This window comes from Anabrus simplex, chromosome 1, assembly GCF_040414725.1.
Source record: "Anabrus simplex isolate iqAnaSimp1 chromosome 1, ASM4041472v1, whole genome shotgun sequence".
In the NCBI taxonomy this organism is placed as follows: domain Eukaryota; kingdom Metazoa; phylum Arthropoda; class Insecta; order Orthoptera; family Tettigoniidae; genus Anabrus; species Anabrus simplex.
The window spans coordinates 1,772,110,994-1,772,129,951 of record NC_090265.1 but is presented as its reverse complement, the minus strand read 5'-3'; the positions used below and the strand labels follow the sequence as shown (position 1 = coordinate 1,772,129,951).

Sequence of the window (18,958 nt, the reverse complement as noted above, 5' to 3'; positions counted from 1 at the left end):
GCCAAGTCATTTGCTTTCTGGGTAGATGGCGAAAGTGGGTCGACATGACCTGCAGGTTGTGATTTTCGCAAATGGACACCAGTCTTTTGCCGTTGGGATTGGTTCTTTTGTGAGCAGGGTAATTTCCTATAACTTTCTTGTACTTCTGTTCACGACCTAGTTGGGCACTGAAGTCACCCAAAAGAAGCTTGACGTGGTGCTTGGGGATTTTGTTTAACTTTTCATACAGTAGGTCCCAGAAATTATCAACTTCATCTGGATCCGACTTGTTCTTATCGTTTGTAGGAGCATGTGCGTTAACTAGGGCGTAGGTTTTGTTCGCGCATTTAATTGTGAGTATAGACAATCTGTCATTCACAGGTTCGAAATTTGAAACCGATTTAAGGATCTTGGTTCTAACAGCAAACGCAGTTCCAAGCATTACAGCTCCATTGATGATTCCTCTTTGCGCTTTGCTCTTGAAATATTGGTAGCCTTCGGATTCAAAAATCTCTTCATCTGGGTACCTTGTTTCCTGTAGGGCCATTATGGATATCTGATTTTCGTGAAGAGCTTTGGTGAGGGTTTTCAGCTTGCCAGTTTGTGTAAGTGAATTTATGTTGAAAGTTGCTAGAAAGGTTTTAGATTTTGGCCTAAGTTTTTGACTCTTTGGGGTACACCGAGACGCTCCGACTCCTCTCTTGCATGATGTCGAGTCTCCCCCAGAATCCAAATGAGACTCGTGCGCCGTGGCGTTCACGACGAGGGATTTATCCGAAGACTTACCCCCTGGGGTATGTTTCTTGAAATGTTGTGCCATCATGCTTTTTGACTTGACTTTGCTTTGGACGGGTACCCATCCTTTTACAACAATGGTTGTTAGCCCTAGAGGTTGCCTCAAGATGTTTTCTGACTTCTGGTCATTTACCAGTCTTCGCCGTAACCCTGGCAAGGGACCAGTTTTTTTTTTTCACGTTGGTATTTTATTTCCCTACTACCCTCTGACTCTGCTGGCGGCAGAGCCAGCGAGCTTCCCCAATTCCAATGGGACGCGCCCGATGGAGGTAACCGGTAAATCCCCACACGGGATTTCGCATTATTATTATTATTATTATTATTATTATTATTATTATTATTATTATTATTATTATTATTATTATTATTCCTTTTCATTTGAATCTCACAACAGTTAGTCTGAAGCACACTCAACAATAGACCACACACCTCATGCTATATTGAGAGGTAAGTCTCATATAACCTATGCCATCTAACTAACACATTCTCTCATTCAATACATTAATTTAATTTTATCTAATTTATCAGGTTAACTTCATGGGCACTGCAATGAATCACAAAAATTTTATACCAGACACAATGTATCTGTGTTAACCACATCTTCATGTGCTGTCCTGACAATGTCCAACAACATTTTCAGCAAGATTTAACAAGCACCATGAGAGCATCTCATTTATTATTTTGATTGAGGATGAAACAACATCTAACAGTTCCCCGTCAGCTGGTGGTTATTTACAGCAGTGTCCAATGGATTACATATAGCTAACACCACACAAATAGATTTGATGACAAACTACAGGATCAACATTTACCAGTTCCCAGCAGATTAGAACTAACAGTTCTGTATATATAAATTAATACTTGAAATTATTCTCAATGATGAACATACTCAAGATGTTAGAACCTAGTTCATTTTCAGATTTATTCATAATTCCATCCCAGTTTTTAATGTCACTTTGTATATATTTGTTTTCATTTGTTTTATGTCAACTGTGTGCATGTACATTTGTTTAGTTATTAGGTGTTTTACATTAAGGCTGAAGATGGCCAGCCCTGGCCGAAACTAGTCCCTAATTAATGTAATTTAGAATATTACCTATTATAGTATTGAAAGGTGGACCATTACTACATTAATTTAATAATTACATTGTACTTGCAATTCAATACGGATCAGAACCATGAAGTTTATAACCTATGATTATTATGGTAACTGTATTCGTCCCGGAGCGGTTACAGGTGACAGGAATCTAATTGTGATGGGGGAATGGAATGCAGTGGAAGGCCAAAGAAAAGAAGATAACAGAGTAGGAGAATTCGGACTGGAACACAGGAATGAAAGAGGAAGTCGGCTGGTTAAATTTTGCACTGAGAAATGTAAAGAAAGGGTTTCAGATTAGGGCTGCCTTTTGCAGAGTGGAGAAACCTCATGGGTGAAGGTACAATGTTAGATCATAGGGCAGAGTGTTTTCAGGAATTGTTGAACCCAGACCTGCAGACCTGAGAAGTGAATATACAGGGTGTATCTGCGATGATGTTACAGACTTTCAGGGATGATGGAGGACGGTAAGTGGATCAATTTGAGATAAGGAACAATATTCCAGAAACGATCGAGTCAAAAGTTAAGCAAAATTCTACTCATTTAAGTCCGTTTACCTGCACAAGTTTCACAAGCTGCTCCATTTACAACAAAAGTTTGAAATGGCGTCCCCTTGCATCAATGCAGGCATGGAAACATCGCACAAAGTTCTCTAATCTATCAGCTTCATTGTCCGTATTGATAATTTAAGCACACAAGTATGAAGGATGAGTTTTCCACATAATCAATACTTTATTTTACAAAATGTTTGGAATTATTTACATTAAAACAGTACCGGTTTCGACCCATAAATAGGTCATCATCAGCTGTTGGTGAACCTGCTTAATAGCGATTTTACATAATAAAACACCACTGAATACTAATTAAAGAAGAATGCCTTATTCTAATACAATACTAATGTTAAGATATATACATATGGTACAATTATAGGGCTTTGACTTGTTGGAGTCCCATTCAAATATCTATGCTGTTGCCAACACTATGTCAATCAAGATATATACATACGGTACAATGAAGGGCTTTGGCATGCTGGAGTCCCACGAATGCCACTATACCCTATTTTTAACCTCAGCTATACAATTTTTGGAATAGTATTATTTCAGGGATGATGGAGGACGGCATTATTTGGAATTAGTATTATATTAGAATAAGGCATTCTTCTTTAATTAGTTTTTTAGTAATGTTGTATTATGTAAAATCGCTATTAAGCAGGTTCACCAACAGCTGATGATGACCTATTTATGGGTCGAAACCGATACTGTTTTAATGTTTATAATTCTAAACATTTTGTAAAATAAAGTATTGATTAGGTGGAAAACTCATCCTTCATACTTGTGTGCACAAAGTTCTGTTGTACCTGTTCTAATAACCCCGATGTCGTTTCAACAGCGTTGCAGGCAGCGAGAATTCTTGCCAAGAGATCCTCTTCAGTCTCGACAGGTGTCACATACACACGGCTTTTCACATTGCCCCACAAGAAGAAATCAAGTACGGTGAGATAAGGTGAACAAGCAGGCCAGGAAACAGGATCTCCTATTCCTATCCACTTTAAAGAGAATGTCTGATCCAAGCGTTCATGAACCCTCAGTCCAAAATGAGGTGGGACTCCATCATGTTGGACGAAGGGCAGGTGGGACGTGTTCCAGGAAGTGGGTAGTTCATCTCTGAACACCACTGTGTACACTGATGCTGTTAAGAATGGGCGGATGTTTAACAACTTGAATTATTAATAACTTTTGACTCAAACATTTCTGGACTACGGTTCCTTATCTCAAATTGATCCATTTGCCGTCCTCCATCATCCCTGAAAGTTTCTAACATAATCACGGATACACCCTATAGAATGAGGTAGAATACTTAGATGATGAAGTGCAGGTATGGAGCAGAGAAGAAATGAACAATGGAAAAGTCCCAGATCCTACAATGGAGGTAATTAACTCATTCAAGAACTCAAAAACAATAAAGCTCCAAGTAAAGACCATCATCATCATCATCACCACCATCATTATTTTTCCAATTCCAGTTTCCCGGGTGAGGTATATAAGCGCTCACCATCTCTTCCTGTCTGCATACATCTTCTGTTCCAGGCCATCTTCCCATTTGAGACCTCTCTCCACCACATCTGATTTCACTGCGTCTATCCAGCATTTCCTTGGCCTTCCCCTTGGCCTTTTCCTTGGACAGCAAGGTCAAGTATTTTCTGCCAGTCTCTCGCTCTTCATCCTCATAATGTCCACATACCACTGAAGTCTACGCTTCTTTATTACAATGGTAACAGGGACCTCAATGCCAGCTGCCTTCCTGTTTACTTTATTCCTGATTTTGCCCCAAGTAGATAAGTTTCATGTTCCGTATTGATGATAGACAACTGTGGTATGGGGTTAGATCCACCTAATCAATACAAATTTGTTTTCTAAATTACTGTATTATTTACACACACGTATATATATAGGGCCTATACACATAGATATGAGACGTTTCAACCCGAGTTGGGGTTATCATCAGCCTTATAAGTTAACCTAGAAATTGGTATAGTACATATTAACGTGTTATATTTACATTCTGATGTTTAGTGTTGGCCAACTTTGTGAACATGCTAGCATATCCAAAATATCATCATCATCATCCTCGTCATTGTACAGTTCCAGTTTCCTAGGTACTGTTAATGAGCCTCTTCCACTTCTTCCTGTCAATAACAACTTGTCATAGAGAACATCATCTACTGTCCATCCCCTGGTAACTAGATCAACCTTGATCATGTCCATCCATCGGATTTTAGGTCTTCCTGCAGGTCTTTTCCCCTCCACCTGTCTTTCCAAATTTATTCTGGCTGTTCTTGTAGGCTGCATCCTCATCACATGCCCGTACCACCATAGTCTGGATGTGCCGATTCGGTCTAATAGGGATGTCTTTATTCCGGCTTCTTTTCTCACCTCCTTATTTCTTAATTTGTCCATCTTGGTCTTCTGGATGGAGGATCTAAGAAATTTCATCTCTGATGCTTGCAGTCTTGATGAATCTCTTTCTTGCTCGTTCTAACTCGATTGAGTTTTATTTCTGGAATTGTGGAATGGCTACAGCAGAATTTAGACAGCAGAAATGAGATTCATTAGAACTATGAATCAAACTACTCAAAAGGACAAAATCAGCTGTGGTATTAGGTTAGATCCACCTAATCAATACAAATTTGTTTACTAAATCAATGTATTATTTACATATATGCATACATATGGGACTGGTTTTGACCCGAGTTAGGGCCATCATCAGCCTTATAACTTAACCTAAAAATCAAATTGATGTTGTATGATATGTTAAAGGGACCCACAAACAATGTAACAGTTAGAACGAGTTAGAACGAGCGTGATTACTGACAACAAAATTAATCATAATGAATAACATTATAAAATGTCATGAAAGTTCAGAATAACGCAATGTTGAAATATATAGGATCGTAATGGCAGTGATAAAGACAAAATAAGAATTTGAATTATTAAAAGAACCAACACTGTACAAGAAACACAAATGAAAAGACAAGCTTAGGAAGCAGACGTATTGCGACTGAGAAGCAAAATATCGAGAAAGAAGATAATTTAAGAAGAAATTATTAACATTGGTAAAATAACAAGATGACGCAAAACATATAAGAATATTAATATAAAACGCGTTTTATTTATATATATATATATCTAAAATACGTGACAAGACTTGGTTATTAGCCATACTACAGACAGCAAGAACAAGGCCTTGATCAGAGAAGCAAACGGTCGATATAACGATATATCATCATTAGAGCCCGGATTTCCATGCACTATCAAATCTCAAAATATGCATGCATTAATGCACTATAATATGGCAAAACAAGCACAATAAACCGGAAAATATGCACTATCAAAATTCAGTTTCTCTTGAAACATTGTACAACTACCGTAATTTCTGCCAATGGTCTTAATTGAAGCTCATCCTCTTATCTGTCAGCATATTCTTAAACACAAAAAATGATCTTTCTACGCCAGCAAAAGTGACAGGTTCAAACTTAAATGAAAACATTGGGGACAAACTGTGGTCAAATTGTACGTATTTTGCATTTTTACCACAATATGTCTATATTCCATGATCACAACAGAAGAGGGTTCTGTGCAAAATGAAGGTTTGTGAGCTGCTACCTCAGTATCGTAACGCGAAGTCATAGAAGTGTGATACAAGAGATACAACACATGAGCCGTCAATGAGTAGTGCACAATTTAAGGTTCAGTTTATAGCAGTGTATAACTGGGACACCTTTATTCCTAAGAATTACAAAGATCGACGTAGGGACTTCCGTCTTACGTCAATGTTTACTCAAGCAACAGATTATTATTATTATTATTATTATTATTATTATTATTATTATTATTATTATTATTATTATTATTATTCTCGTATCAGAAACATACATGTTGTACACAGTTATAATTACTATATTACATTTGCCCAAAATTTGGCCACTTCCAATGCATTTTTTGATGCTTGATATAGTTCATCTTCTGTGCAGGAGGCTGGACATAGACAACACTGGAGCTTTGGTAATTGGATTATAGGACCTCTGCCATATGTACTGATTCTGGTTGTCAGATAGGATGCCAGGAATACATTCTCCCCGTCTCTCAGTAATAGACATACTGTATAATGTAGAAAAATGGTCCCAAATTCTGCAAACCATCATTCATGAAAGGCATAATCATGCAACTTAACATTATATATGCGCCAAAGTCAGAAGAAATCCCATACTATGCAATACAAACGTCCAAATATTCGCTATTATATCCCAAATCTTCAAAATATGCATTATGCATGACTTTTCTTCTAAAAAGGCCAAAACATGCAAACATGCACGAAAAAAGAACGGTTATTTGGAATCGTTAAGCCATAAAAAGAATATTTGCAAAGACTGAGAAGTGTAGCTAGTTTATTTAAAAACATATATTTGCATGGAAATCCGGGCTCTAATCATCATTGTATGAATTCATAAAGCAATTCTTTACAACATATAAACTGAGATAATTGCAGACATCTTGGAGGTCTGATAGAGATTAGAATGATGCAAAGCAATTTTAAACTAAATATAATTGTTAAAGTTCGTTAGAAGACTTTGATATCAATCATATGCTACAGCTGATTTCATCAATGTATTTTATCTTTGTAATTGAGCAAGTCAAGATCGTCATGGCTCTTTAAGAAGACATGAGGCAGGCTACCTGGGCTGGACCCACCGCAGATGACATCTAGATGACCAGCCACTCAAGATGACCATCATCCACGATTATGGAGGATGAACGAGCAATGATAACATTCCGGAAGTGAAGGAAAAAGAGATAAGTTTCTTAAATAAAATGTATATAGATCGGTAGATATTAACAAGAATTGACGATTTGTAGTTAAAGCCTAATATGTTTTATCGTTATTGTCCTCAAAATAACCTAAATTGTGTTAGATTCTCGCGAGTGATTAATTACTAGCTGATGTACCCGTGCTTCGTTACAGGATTCTCAGAAAGACTGACTTGATGGTTTTCCTAACTGAATTCAACATAGGTCATTACAAAAACGTCAGTAGGAATGTAGCAATTGAAAGCAATGTTATCATAAAAAAATACTCGATCAAATGAAAAACCGCACACTTTCTCACTTTCAACGAACAATACTGCTGATCTAACAGTCCAAAGTTCCAGAGCTGGAATAACAATAATAATAATAATAATAATAATAATAATAATAATAATAATAATAATAATAATAATAATAATAATAATAATAATAATAATAATGTTATTGGCTTTACGTCCCATTAAATACTCTTTTACGGTTTTCGGAGACACCGAGGTGCCGGAATTTTGTCCTGCAGGAGTTCTTTTACGTGCCAGTAAATCTACCAACACGAGGCTGACGTATTTGAGCACCTTCTAATACCACCGGACTGAGCCAGGATCGAACCTGCCAAGTTGGGGTCAGAAGGCCAGTGCCTCAACCGTCTGATCCACTCAGCCCGGTGAGCTGGAATAACCAGGTCGCAGACTGCCGTGAACACTCCTCTGTCATTATTACGTTAAATATGCACACTACTCATTCCAATCAGTGCCTCAGAGTAGGGATTAAATAGCTTGAATGCTATGATGAACCAGTGTGTTACGTGCCAGTAATATCAGAAAATGTATGAACCAGAGGAATGGCATGCTAAAGAAGAAAGTTATCTAACTCCACAGCTACTTCCCGCCAATTTACAGGCAGGCTGTTACACTCGGTATGACCAGGCGAGTTGGCCGCGTGGTTAGGGACGCACAGCTGTGAGCTTGCATCCGAGAGACAGTGTATTTGAACCCCACTGCCGACATCCCTGAAGATGGTATTCTGTGGTTTCCCATTTTCACAGCAGTCACACCAGGCTGTACCTTAATTAAAGCCAAGGCTGCTTCCTTCACAACCCTATTCCTTTCCTATCCCATCGTCGCCATAAGACCTACCTGTGTCGGTGCGACGTAAAGCAAATTTTAAAAAAACCTCGGTACGCTGCAGTAATCCTATCTATTGGGGATGAGTGGAAACAGAAGACAAAAAGCACATCACAACATTGGTCAATGTAATGTTATTGTTGATAAAGTTTATGAGCTTTCTATATTGCAGGCTTTCACATTAGTTTTCTTTCGACTCTGTAATATTAGGGCATCTTACAAAATTATTTATACAATAGACTGTAGTTTCTTATTCTCAGACTTTACATACCGATTTTCATTAAATTCTGTTAACCCATTGTCTCGTGACTCGGCGCTGATATGAACTTAGTAACAAAAATCCAAATTCATTAATATCTCTGTGATTACATGCGGTACGGTAACAATATATAAGACATAAGTAATTGGAAATTTAATAACTTCTTACATAACTACTACTGGGAGCCTCCATGGCTCAGACGGCAGCGCATCAGCCTCTCACCGCTGGATACCGTGGTTCAAATCCCGGTTACTCCATGAGAGATTTGTGCTGGACAAAGCGGAGGCGGGACAGGTTTTTCTCCGGGTACTCCGGTTTTCCCTGTCATGTTTCATTCCAGCAACACTCTCCATTCTCATTTCATAGCATCTGTCTGTTAGGTCATCAGCCCAGAGGCTGGTTGGATCCTCAAATAGCACCAAAGGTTATGCGCCTATAAGGAAACCGCAAAAACCAATGGCAGCACCAAAATGAGGCATACTAGGCAAGACAAGGAGTGAGGTAGTTTGCCATTGCTTTCCTCACTGGGTCAGAAAGTGCTATTGCAGCACGACTGACCCTATGAGCAACACCTTTCATAACACTCAGATGCACTAGTCGTGCTCTGAATGTCATTACTCAGCACCACCCATACCCCAGCAGCTTCCATATTGTCACAGCCATGGATGAACTGGGACTTCGGTGGAAGCTACACTTTACTCTGGCCTGTGCCAAGAGATGGATACAAAAGTACTGTATCCATCAAGAAATGGCAGCAGGCAAATCATAGCATCTATCAGTCATTAATAAATCACTTTGGGAGTGGCGACCCCATCATACTAATAGCCTATATCTGCTTCATTCATTCCATTCCTGACCCGGTCAATGACTGGAAAACAGGTTGTAGGTTTTCATTTTTCATAACTACTACTAACTTACGACATAACTAAAGTTATGTTCGTTATGTAGTATTTATCGATATGACCACTAATAACATAAATAACTTATTTGAGAATTACATTCCAGGCCTTCCCCTAAACTATCATCTCGCTCAGCGTGAATGAAATAATTTGTAGCCTAGATAGTAGTGGTTCATCACCCGACTTTACATACCGATTTTCATTAAATTCTCTTCAGCCGTTTTCTCGTGATGCGTGTACAGACAGACAGACAGACAGGCAGGCAGGCAGGCAGGCAGGCAGACAGACAGACAGACAGACAGACAGACAGACAGACAGACAGACAGACAGACATTACAGAAAAGGAAAAAATGCATTTCCTTGTTACTGTGGACATGACCGATACAGAAATACCATTCTTTTCAAATTCTGAGCAACGTACAGACAAAACTCTTATTTTATATACATAGATGACAATATAAAGGGAATAGGTAGTCTTAAGAAACATAACTAACCCCAGTTAAGAAATACGATATAGTAATGTTATAAAAGTATTTCACTGAAAGCAAAGAATCCAAACATATTATGCCATATCGTATTTGAAGTTCTTATGAGGAGAATATTTTAAGGATTTAATAATATACCAAGTGATGTGTAAATGTGTATATAGGTGATACGTTATCATGCTGAATTAGGATAGCACTAGATATGGAAATAACAGCAGACAGAAGAAATGTTGATATTATTTAAGAAGATAGTGATCCGATGATATGAATACGAGGATAAGGTTATTTATGTGTCAAGAGAGGTAAATATGGAGGTAAATACGTGAAATATTTGGAATAATAATAATAAGAGATATGATAAGATATGAGTAGTGAAGAGGATGTAATGTTATTATATGAAAGAAAGGAAAGACAAATTGAAGTAATATGTGTTGCTACGATGATATAATAGGTGGAAATGGAATATTTAAGAGAGAGATGAAATGATTGACGCAAATTAGGATCATATGTTCATGATTTAATGATATTATACTTCATTGAAAATCAATATATTATGATAATGACGACGTGTTCTGACTTTCACTGAATATTGTGATAGGATAAGATCATCAAAAGGTATTCCTATAAGACTGTGTATTCGTTCACTTGGATATTTTTAACTTAGAATAATTTCTGAAAAATCACATACTCTCAAATTAATTATGTCATATTTAGGTTAATAAGGATGATGGCAACTTTGCATAGAAATGTAACTGAAATGATATCGCACAATGTCTTTGAGAATGATGTTCCCTAGATATTTTAATTGATTCATGCAAGGTCACATATTGATATTTATGCTCACTTATGGATCTGAATACCTTGTTATACTCAATGATTAATTTATGTTGTAAAAGGGAAGTTACTGAATAATTAGTAACTTTAATTGATTAGAAGCAAACTTCTGCTAATAAATAAGAAACTTATCACTTTTCTGGATGCTTATAGCGGGAAATCCTAACCATGTCTTGAGATAATCCAACCGGAGATTAATAAATCTTATTTTAATAGCTTGTCCTAAGAACAGCTGAGAACATTAACAGAAAATGATATGTAATACATTAACGTAACCATCAATTTCCCATGCAGATTTTGCATCTTTTAGCAGTTTTCTTTTTGACTGTTGTATAAAGGTAAGATAATAGCACATTTCAATTATGATGACCTGAAAGGGTGAGAAATGATAATAGTGATCATTAACAAATAATTTAAGCTACCAGGTCAAATGTTAATTAATCACATTTTTTGAATTTCAACTTCATGATTACGTTTTCCTTTACCGATATTTCTATTTTTGAATAAATAATAGTCGTCAAGATTTACATGAAGTGTGATTTAAAATTTTCTGCAATGGTGTAAGATAACTTAGAATTAAGACGTCGAATTATTGAGTATTCTTGCGACCCAATGATACGTCGGATGGAGACGTCCATTAATTCAGCTGATAGATCAAATATTACTTGGCACATTGGTATGTCTTTGATCCCAAGTAAAAAAAAATTCATTTCTTTTATGTGACCCATCCTGGATGCGGGAAGGGCGTACATTCGAACCTCGATATCTCGAACCCCCCTTACTCGAATTTTCAGTATTTCGAAATAACTTGAATTTCCTGGCCGTTTGTCCTATTCTTCACGTGTATTTATTTCTCTATTACTTGAAATTCGGTTACATGAATTTCTCGAAGCAAAGATATCCTCCCTTTAAGTAAAAAATTCTCTGTAACTTGAATTTTGTGCAACACTAACTGTGCAATACGGTATTTGTGGTTTGTGAAGAACTGTTAACAAGTAAAGAAAGGGTTAACATGATGCTGTGAGCTAATATGACAGGAACAGAAAAACTAAAACTTCTAAGGATCGGAAAATCGGCGAAGCCTCGCTGTTTCTCGGGTGTGAATTAATTGAAAAGTTGATACATTAATAAAAACCACCTTTCCAATACAAAGTAATCCTTTATATTTAGGATTTTCCTGTTCTGTACTTTTGGCACATAGAAGTTTATCAGGTCCGCTACTAATAGACGGGATCACCATCAAGGCTCTCGCTGGGTATTACTCTGCAATCTGTTATCATTCTGCTCCTTTCTTCATCTGAGGTAACATAATCAATTACAGTCTTCTGTAGTCCATCCCAACTGTATCGTGTTATGGCTATGTCTCTTCTTGAACCAACTATTTTTCATCACCAACCCATTCCTCATACAGAAGTCAAGGAGATGTTCACCTTCTATATTTCTTCCACCATATCCATGAGGTCCCATTACGTTCTCATATCCTGTTCTACCTGTCCTAGTCTGCGCATTCAAATCTCCTATAATAATTACTCTCTCTTTACTAATAATTTTTTCCAAATCATCAAGAAACTGGTTCTTATGCTCTTGACAACATTCAGTTTGAGGTGCATACACCTGTACCAAAGTTAGTTTTTCTTTCCCTAAATGCACAGTCAGCTTTATTATTCTCCCACTAACATACTGAATGACAGCGACTCCTCCTAGATCTTTACCCATGATGAAACCAACACTATTCCCCATCTCTTTATTATTCCCAAGCCAATACAGTGTATACTGTTTTCTTAATTTCTTCATTCCTTTCCCTCTCCATTTGGTTTCATTCAGCCCCAGTATCATTAATTGCCGGGCTGAGTGGCTCTAACGGTTGAGGTGCTGGCCTTCTGACCCCACCTTGGCAGGTTCGATCTTGGCTCAGTCCGGTGGTATTTGAAGGTGCTCAAATACGTCAGCCTCATGTCGGTAGATTTACTGGCATGTAAAAGAACTCCTGCAGGACAAAATTCCAGCACCTCGGCATCTCCAAAAACCGTAAAAGTAGTTCGTGGGGCGTAAAGCAAGTAACATTATTATTAGTATCATTAATTTCCTCCTTTCCATGAGGTCCACTAGTTCTTCACATTTTCCTGTGAGACTCAGTAAGTTGATGGTCCCAGTCCGTGTTAGTCTCTTCGGGGATTTTTGCATTTTTGCAAGACCCTGTCTATCATCAGGCCATAAACCATCATCCCTGACATGAGTCTGCTCATGTTGGCATCTTAAATTTAGTTGATAAGTGCGTTCTGAGGCTCTTATGTGGTTTGAAAGCAACTAGAAATAAGCTCTTTTACTGGCTTGCTAGGCCTAACGTAATTGAGGATTTTCTTTCGGGGTTTACTCCCTTAGCGTTTGAGGATCCCTCCTCATCCCACAAGGCAGTGGGTTCCATCTGTACTACCCCCACAGGAATGGGTTGCCAGCTCCACCGTACCAAATCATATTCTCCACTTTTGCTGCCATTGAGGTCTTCACTCGTTACAATGAGCAGGGGTCCTTTACCAGATGTTGCACACCGGATCAGTGGGACTCATATAGGCAGGGGCACCACTCCCTGACAGGGCTGCCTCTAAGAGGGTCCCCTACCTGTTACCTTGTAAAAGTTACTATAATAAGGTTTATAATTAAAGTGATGCCATAAAATAGAGTGTTTGTATATTTTTTAATGCTCTTAAAAATAATGTATTCAGAATAAGCCCGTAGATACAATTATTTGCTATACGTGCACAATAACGGCAATCTCTATATCTCAAAATTTCGACAACTCAAAATAAAATTTAGCTCCCAAGGTGATTCGAGATATCGAGGATTCACTGTACATGTCTCTAAACCATATGTGAGAGGATCATACAACAGAAAAAAATGATAAAATTAGATGAGAGTGGCTTGCAGATTATCTATACGAGCTTATTAAAGGAAGAAAGGCCAAAACAGTGGAATACAGTAATACTACGTCCCATACATAAGAGATATGACAAAGCAGACTGTGGGAATTAGAGGGGCAGAGTACTATTGCTTATGCTCCCTGCAGCTTTACTTTTAAATTGACAATTCGCAAAACAAGTAAGCATCACCTTACCTATGTTGCCAGCACTCTACTGCTGCAAGAACAGCTGATGCAATACGACCACACCACACAGCCCACGTAAAATGTAATATCATACTAATGAAATACAAGTGAAAAAAAAAAAAAATCAAAGAGGCTGTATGCACCTCGTGAACCAAGAAATAGCAACAGCCAGAATCTATATAAATTTATTTACCTAGTACGCTTGGAGCTTGGAATTTCATCTGTCTTATCATGAGGGATAGGTGAACACATCTTCAGAGCTTGGAGTATGGAAGTACCTTTCCTGAAATGTGAAAGAAAATGGAATCGATTAAATATGGATAAAGATAAATAAATACATTCTTGGCCAGTAAATTGGGATATTTTCTACAACTAAATAATTCATGGTTAGAAAAATGCAGAAAAACAGTTCTCTTTACAAATTAAAAAAAAATTACAATGATTTTTCCTGCATCAAACTGGTGCATGTTGCGTCACAGTGATAGATAATTCCCTCAAACACGCTCAGTGTAGTGATGTAGGAAAATTGAAGCACCGAAGTGGGATCTGCAGCAGCCCTTTCAACGAGTCTTTCCTGTCTGTTTTGCTCAGCTTATTATATAAGCCCCATGGCACAACAGCCCTAACGGGCCTTAGTCTGCTAAGTTGCAGCTGCTCAGCCCAAAAGCTTGCAAGATTACAAAGTGTTGTGTGGCCAGCATGACGTATCATGTCAGGAGTTATTCTTGGCTTTCAAGACTGGGGCCGATACCTCACCTCATCAGTTGTAATCACATAGGCTAAGTGGACCTCAAACCTGCCCTCAGAAACATCCTCTTACGGTAGTAGCACCCCTATCATAACAAACCTGGCGAAGTCTTTCTCCAACCACAATATCGTGAACAGGTTACCATTTATGCGTACACAATCTTTTAAAAAATCCTTAATATGACAAGTCTTCAGTTCAGAGGGTCCCAGGTTCAATTCTTGGTTAGGGATTTTCATTATGTCTAATTTAATTCCTCTAATTTGGGGACTGGGTGTTTAGTGTTTGTCCCAACACACTACATTACCAACCCCCACAAAAACATGTAATAGTGAATAAATCGTTATCAGGAAGGACATCCAATTGTAAAACAGGTCTAAGTCCACATGCGCAACACCAATTGCACCCGTGACCTCACAGGGTATGGTAAAAGCAGTACACGAAAAAGAAGATTCTTTTAAAAAATTAGTACATATTTACTTCACATTAGATCAAAATGTTTCATTATTAGGATGAAGAAGGAGAAATTAAGAATTACCTCTCTTAGAAGGAAGGGTTATTTCACTGCAACTACTGGGCGAGTTCACCATGTGGTTAGGGGTGTGCAGCTGTGAGCTCGCATCCAGGAGATAGTGGGTTCGAATCCCACTGTCGGCAGCCCTTAAGATGGTTTCCCATTGTTTCCCATTTTCACAAAACGTCCGACTCGTTGGCTGAACGATCAGCGTACTGACCTTCGGTTCAGAGGGTCCCGGGTTCGATTCCCGGCCGGGTCGGGGATTTTAACCTTAATTGGTTAATTCCTACGGCACGGAGGCTGGATGTATGTGTTGTTTTCATCATCATTTCATCCTCATCACGACGTGCAGGTTGCCTACAGGCGTCAAATAGAAAGACCTGCACCTGGCGACCCGAACCCGTCCTGGGATATCCCGGCACTAAAAGCCATACGACATTTCATTTCACCAGGCAAATGCTGGGGCTGTACCTTAATTAAGGTCACGGCCGCTTCCTTCCCATTCCTAGGTCGTTCCTGTCCCATCGTCGCATTCACTGCAACTGCTTCACTGATAGTGTGTTAAGTATCTCCTATCAGAATTAGATTAGTTTTTTCTGGCAAGATTAGAGCCATTTGGCCCTCTCTTCCACCTAAACACACAATGAGATACAATGTAAGGCCCCCTTCTCACACATGTGCAGGTTGCCTATAGGTCGTCTACTTAAAAAAGACCTGTACAAGGCATCTCCATATGCCATTATTATTATTATTATTATTATTATTATTATTTAGTTTTAAAACAAGGAGACTGCTTATCACCTTTACTATTTAATTGTGCATTAGAATATATGATGAGGTAATGGTACAAAGTCAACCCAATGAACAAACAAATTGGAAATTCCAAACAAAATTTAAGTTTAAACTGTTTAGGATTTGTTGATGACCTTGCTCTATTGTCCAATAATATTCAGGAAACTTGCACCAAATTCAATCTCTACAAGAAATAGATCACCAATTAGGTCTTAAAATATCCTTTGAAAAACTGAGATCATGTTTACAGATCCACAGCTGGTAAATAAAATAACAATTAACTGAAGGACAAGAAATCAAAATTGTTCATAAATTTAAGTATTTAGAGAAATGATAACTTATAAGATAATGATAAGCCAGCTTGGCATAACAGAATAAATAAATTAAACAAAGAAAATTATATTACCAAGACTGCATACAACAACAAAAAAGCTTATCAATAGCAGCAAAATTAAGACTATAAAATAGTCACACAGCCAGAAATAACTTATGCTAGTGAAACCATTTTTAAAACTACTAGTACAGGTGAAATGGATAAAAGATAGCAAGAATATATTAGGACATGCATAAATAAACAGTGTAAAGTTAATGGAAAATAGAAAATAGCATCAAATAAAACAGTTTATAAAGAAACTGAATCAGCACAATTAGGAAAAAGATATATATATCATTCTTTGGACATTTTATCAGAACACCTGACACCAGAATTAGCAAAAGAATAAGTGAAAAATGATGGAAGAGCAAGACCAAGTTGAAATGGATTACAGAAATTAAGGATGATAATAAAGACCTACAAATAACAATGATCTTAAAAACAAAACAGACTTTAAAGAAAAAAACACACACACCAGGCTACAGACCAACATCAATAAAAGGTCTAACAAGAGGGTGTTTTCAATTGAGAAAGGAAGGCAGCATCTGTCAGAATGAGGAAATATTGGGCTGGAAGGGAATCAAAAATTTCTTTGTATAATTGACTAGTGGTCCAATGTACACCACAAAATGTAAAATAAATTATTATTATTACTATGAGATACATAAGATGTGATAAAATAATGCATAATAAATGATGCATAGAAGGCCTGTAGTGATTTCAGATGAATTAAGAACACTGCGAGCAGAAGGAATGAAGAAATACTGGCAGATAAGAAGAATCAAACAGTACAACCTGCAAAGAAAAAGTGTACATGGAAGACTCAAGTGGTCCAATGTGGCCAATAAAGTTAGTAATAATAATAATAATAATAATAATAATAATAATAATAATAATAATAATAATAATAATAATAGTACCGGGCGGTACACCTCCACGCCGCTAATTTAAAATGTGCGCCAGTTGAAACTCCTTTGCTGGAGGAAGTCTGAACTTTATCTACGGTATTAATTTTCTACTTTCTCAGAAGATGTCACTACCTGGAAATTTTGGAGTTTTTGAACTGTGTCATTTTCGACGTATTTTTGTTTTGCTTGTAGTAAGAAGTGTGAACTTTCTCTTCTAGAGGACACTACTGAAGATCAACAATAGTGCACCCTAGTGCGGAGTGAAAGAACTGGTTTTTTTTTTTTGGAGAAAATTTAATTTCAAAAGTTTGTTCTTTGCTAAATTTCTTTCAGTCATTGTTTAAGTTGGCAATATTAACCCTTTCTTTCCCCTTGTTTTGAATTTAGCCAATCCCGAATTTCTTAAATTAATTTTCCACCAATGATGTGTTTCTTCTTCATCTTGTGTAGGGGTTTTCTTTAACCACCAATAAAAGATTGTGGGCGGGTGTCTTCCTTCCTAAAACGCCTCGAACTTTCCGCGAGAGTATATAAACTGCTGATTTTAGGGTCTCTGCGCCACTTCTGTTCCATCTTTCAGTGTGTAAAGTACATAGCAGGGGGCGGGAAGCGCCTCTTTCGTCGGCAGCGGTCAACAACAAGGTAATGGCCGATTAATAACTTCTTTCTTTGCTAGCTCAGCAGTTTAACTCTCGGGGCGGGTCCGAAGTGTTTCCATAATTTAACCTTCCTTAAAAGGTATCTATTCTATCTTTAAACTGCATATCGGGATAGAGAGTGCTTAACCCTCTCGAGCTCCCAATCATAATGTTTTGAGGTGAACTTATTTTTCTCAACCTATTCTTCGTTAACGTAAAGCAAATTGTTCTTTTCTAAAGTCACCTCTGTAGTATGGGATTAGCCCTTGCATTAGTGGCCTAGAGCCAGATTAGGTTTTAAAAACAAATGCATTAGGAGTGCAGATCGCCTCCTCTCTCTAATTGTTATTTTAGAGGTCATGTAATTAACCTTCTTCTCATTTTATAGACCTCAGTAGGTTGGGTATTTTACCCCTGTGTATATGTCCTTGGAGGACAGCTTGAAGGTGGAATTAGGTGTGGCCTTTTACAGGCCTGAATTTTGAGAGCAAGTTGCTCTTTTCCCGAAAATTTTGTTTTCTGAGCGCCTCAAGGAGGCCTTTCTGTGTATTTTGGAGCAAGTGCTCCTAGGCATGAATGGGGTTTTCTGCCTCTTTGTTGAAACTTGTGTTTGGGGTAAAACTGGGCTAATTGCTCAAGAAGTGTGAGGCTGGGGCTCGAAGCCCAAATCCTGTACATATTGTAATTGTATTTTTATTGCCTTGCTACTCTGTACCTGCTATGATTGTTATTTCTTTATTTGGAAAAGAAAATATAACCTTGTTAATTTTACATGCACTATAATTTCATAGCTTGAGACCCGTTCACACCCGCACCTTCTTTCACGCATAACTACCGCAAAAACACGGTAACAAGGGGTAGCAGAACGTGGTTGAATGGGTCTCAATTTAGCCCCTTTTGACGGCTAAACATTGCTTTGATTCAAACTCTAACAATTTTCTCAGTTGCTGGAATTTTCTGATTTTTTCAAAATTGTTCTGTCATCATGCCCGGCCCTCGCGATGTTCTCCATCTTAACTATTTGCGCAAGGAGGAGTTGATCTATGAGTTA

General features: G+C 37.7%; 1 protein-coding gene across 1 annotated transcript in view; it reads right to left on the bottom strand.

Moving 5' to 3' along the window:
• Positions 1–18,958, bottom strand: part of LOC136864567 (uncharacterized) — a 200,255-nt gene that overhangs the window by 34,123 nt on the left and 147,174 nt on the right. Inside the window, exon 9 of the mRNA XM_067141729.2 lies at positions 14,128–14,217. Within this exon, the coding sequence (XP_066997830.2) occupies positions 14,128–14,217 (90 nt within the window). The remainder of the gene's footprint in view (positions 1–14,127; positions 14,218–18,958) is intronic.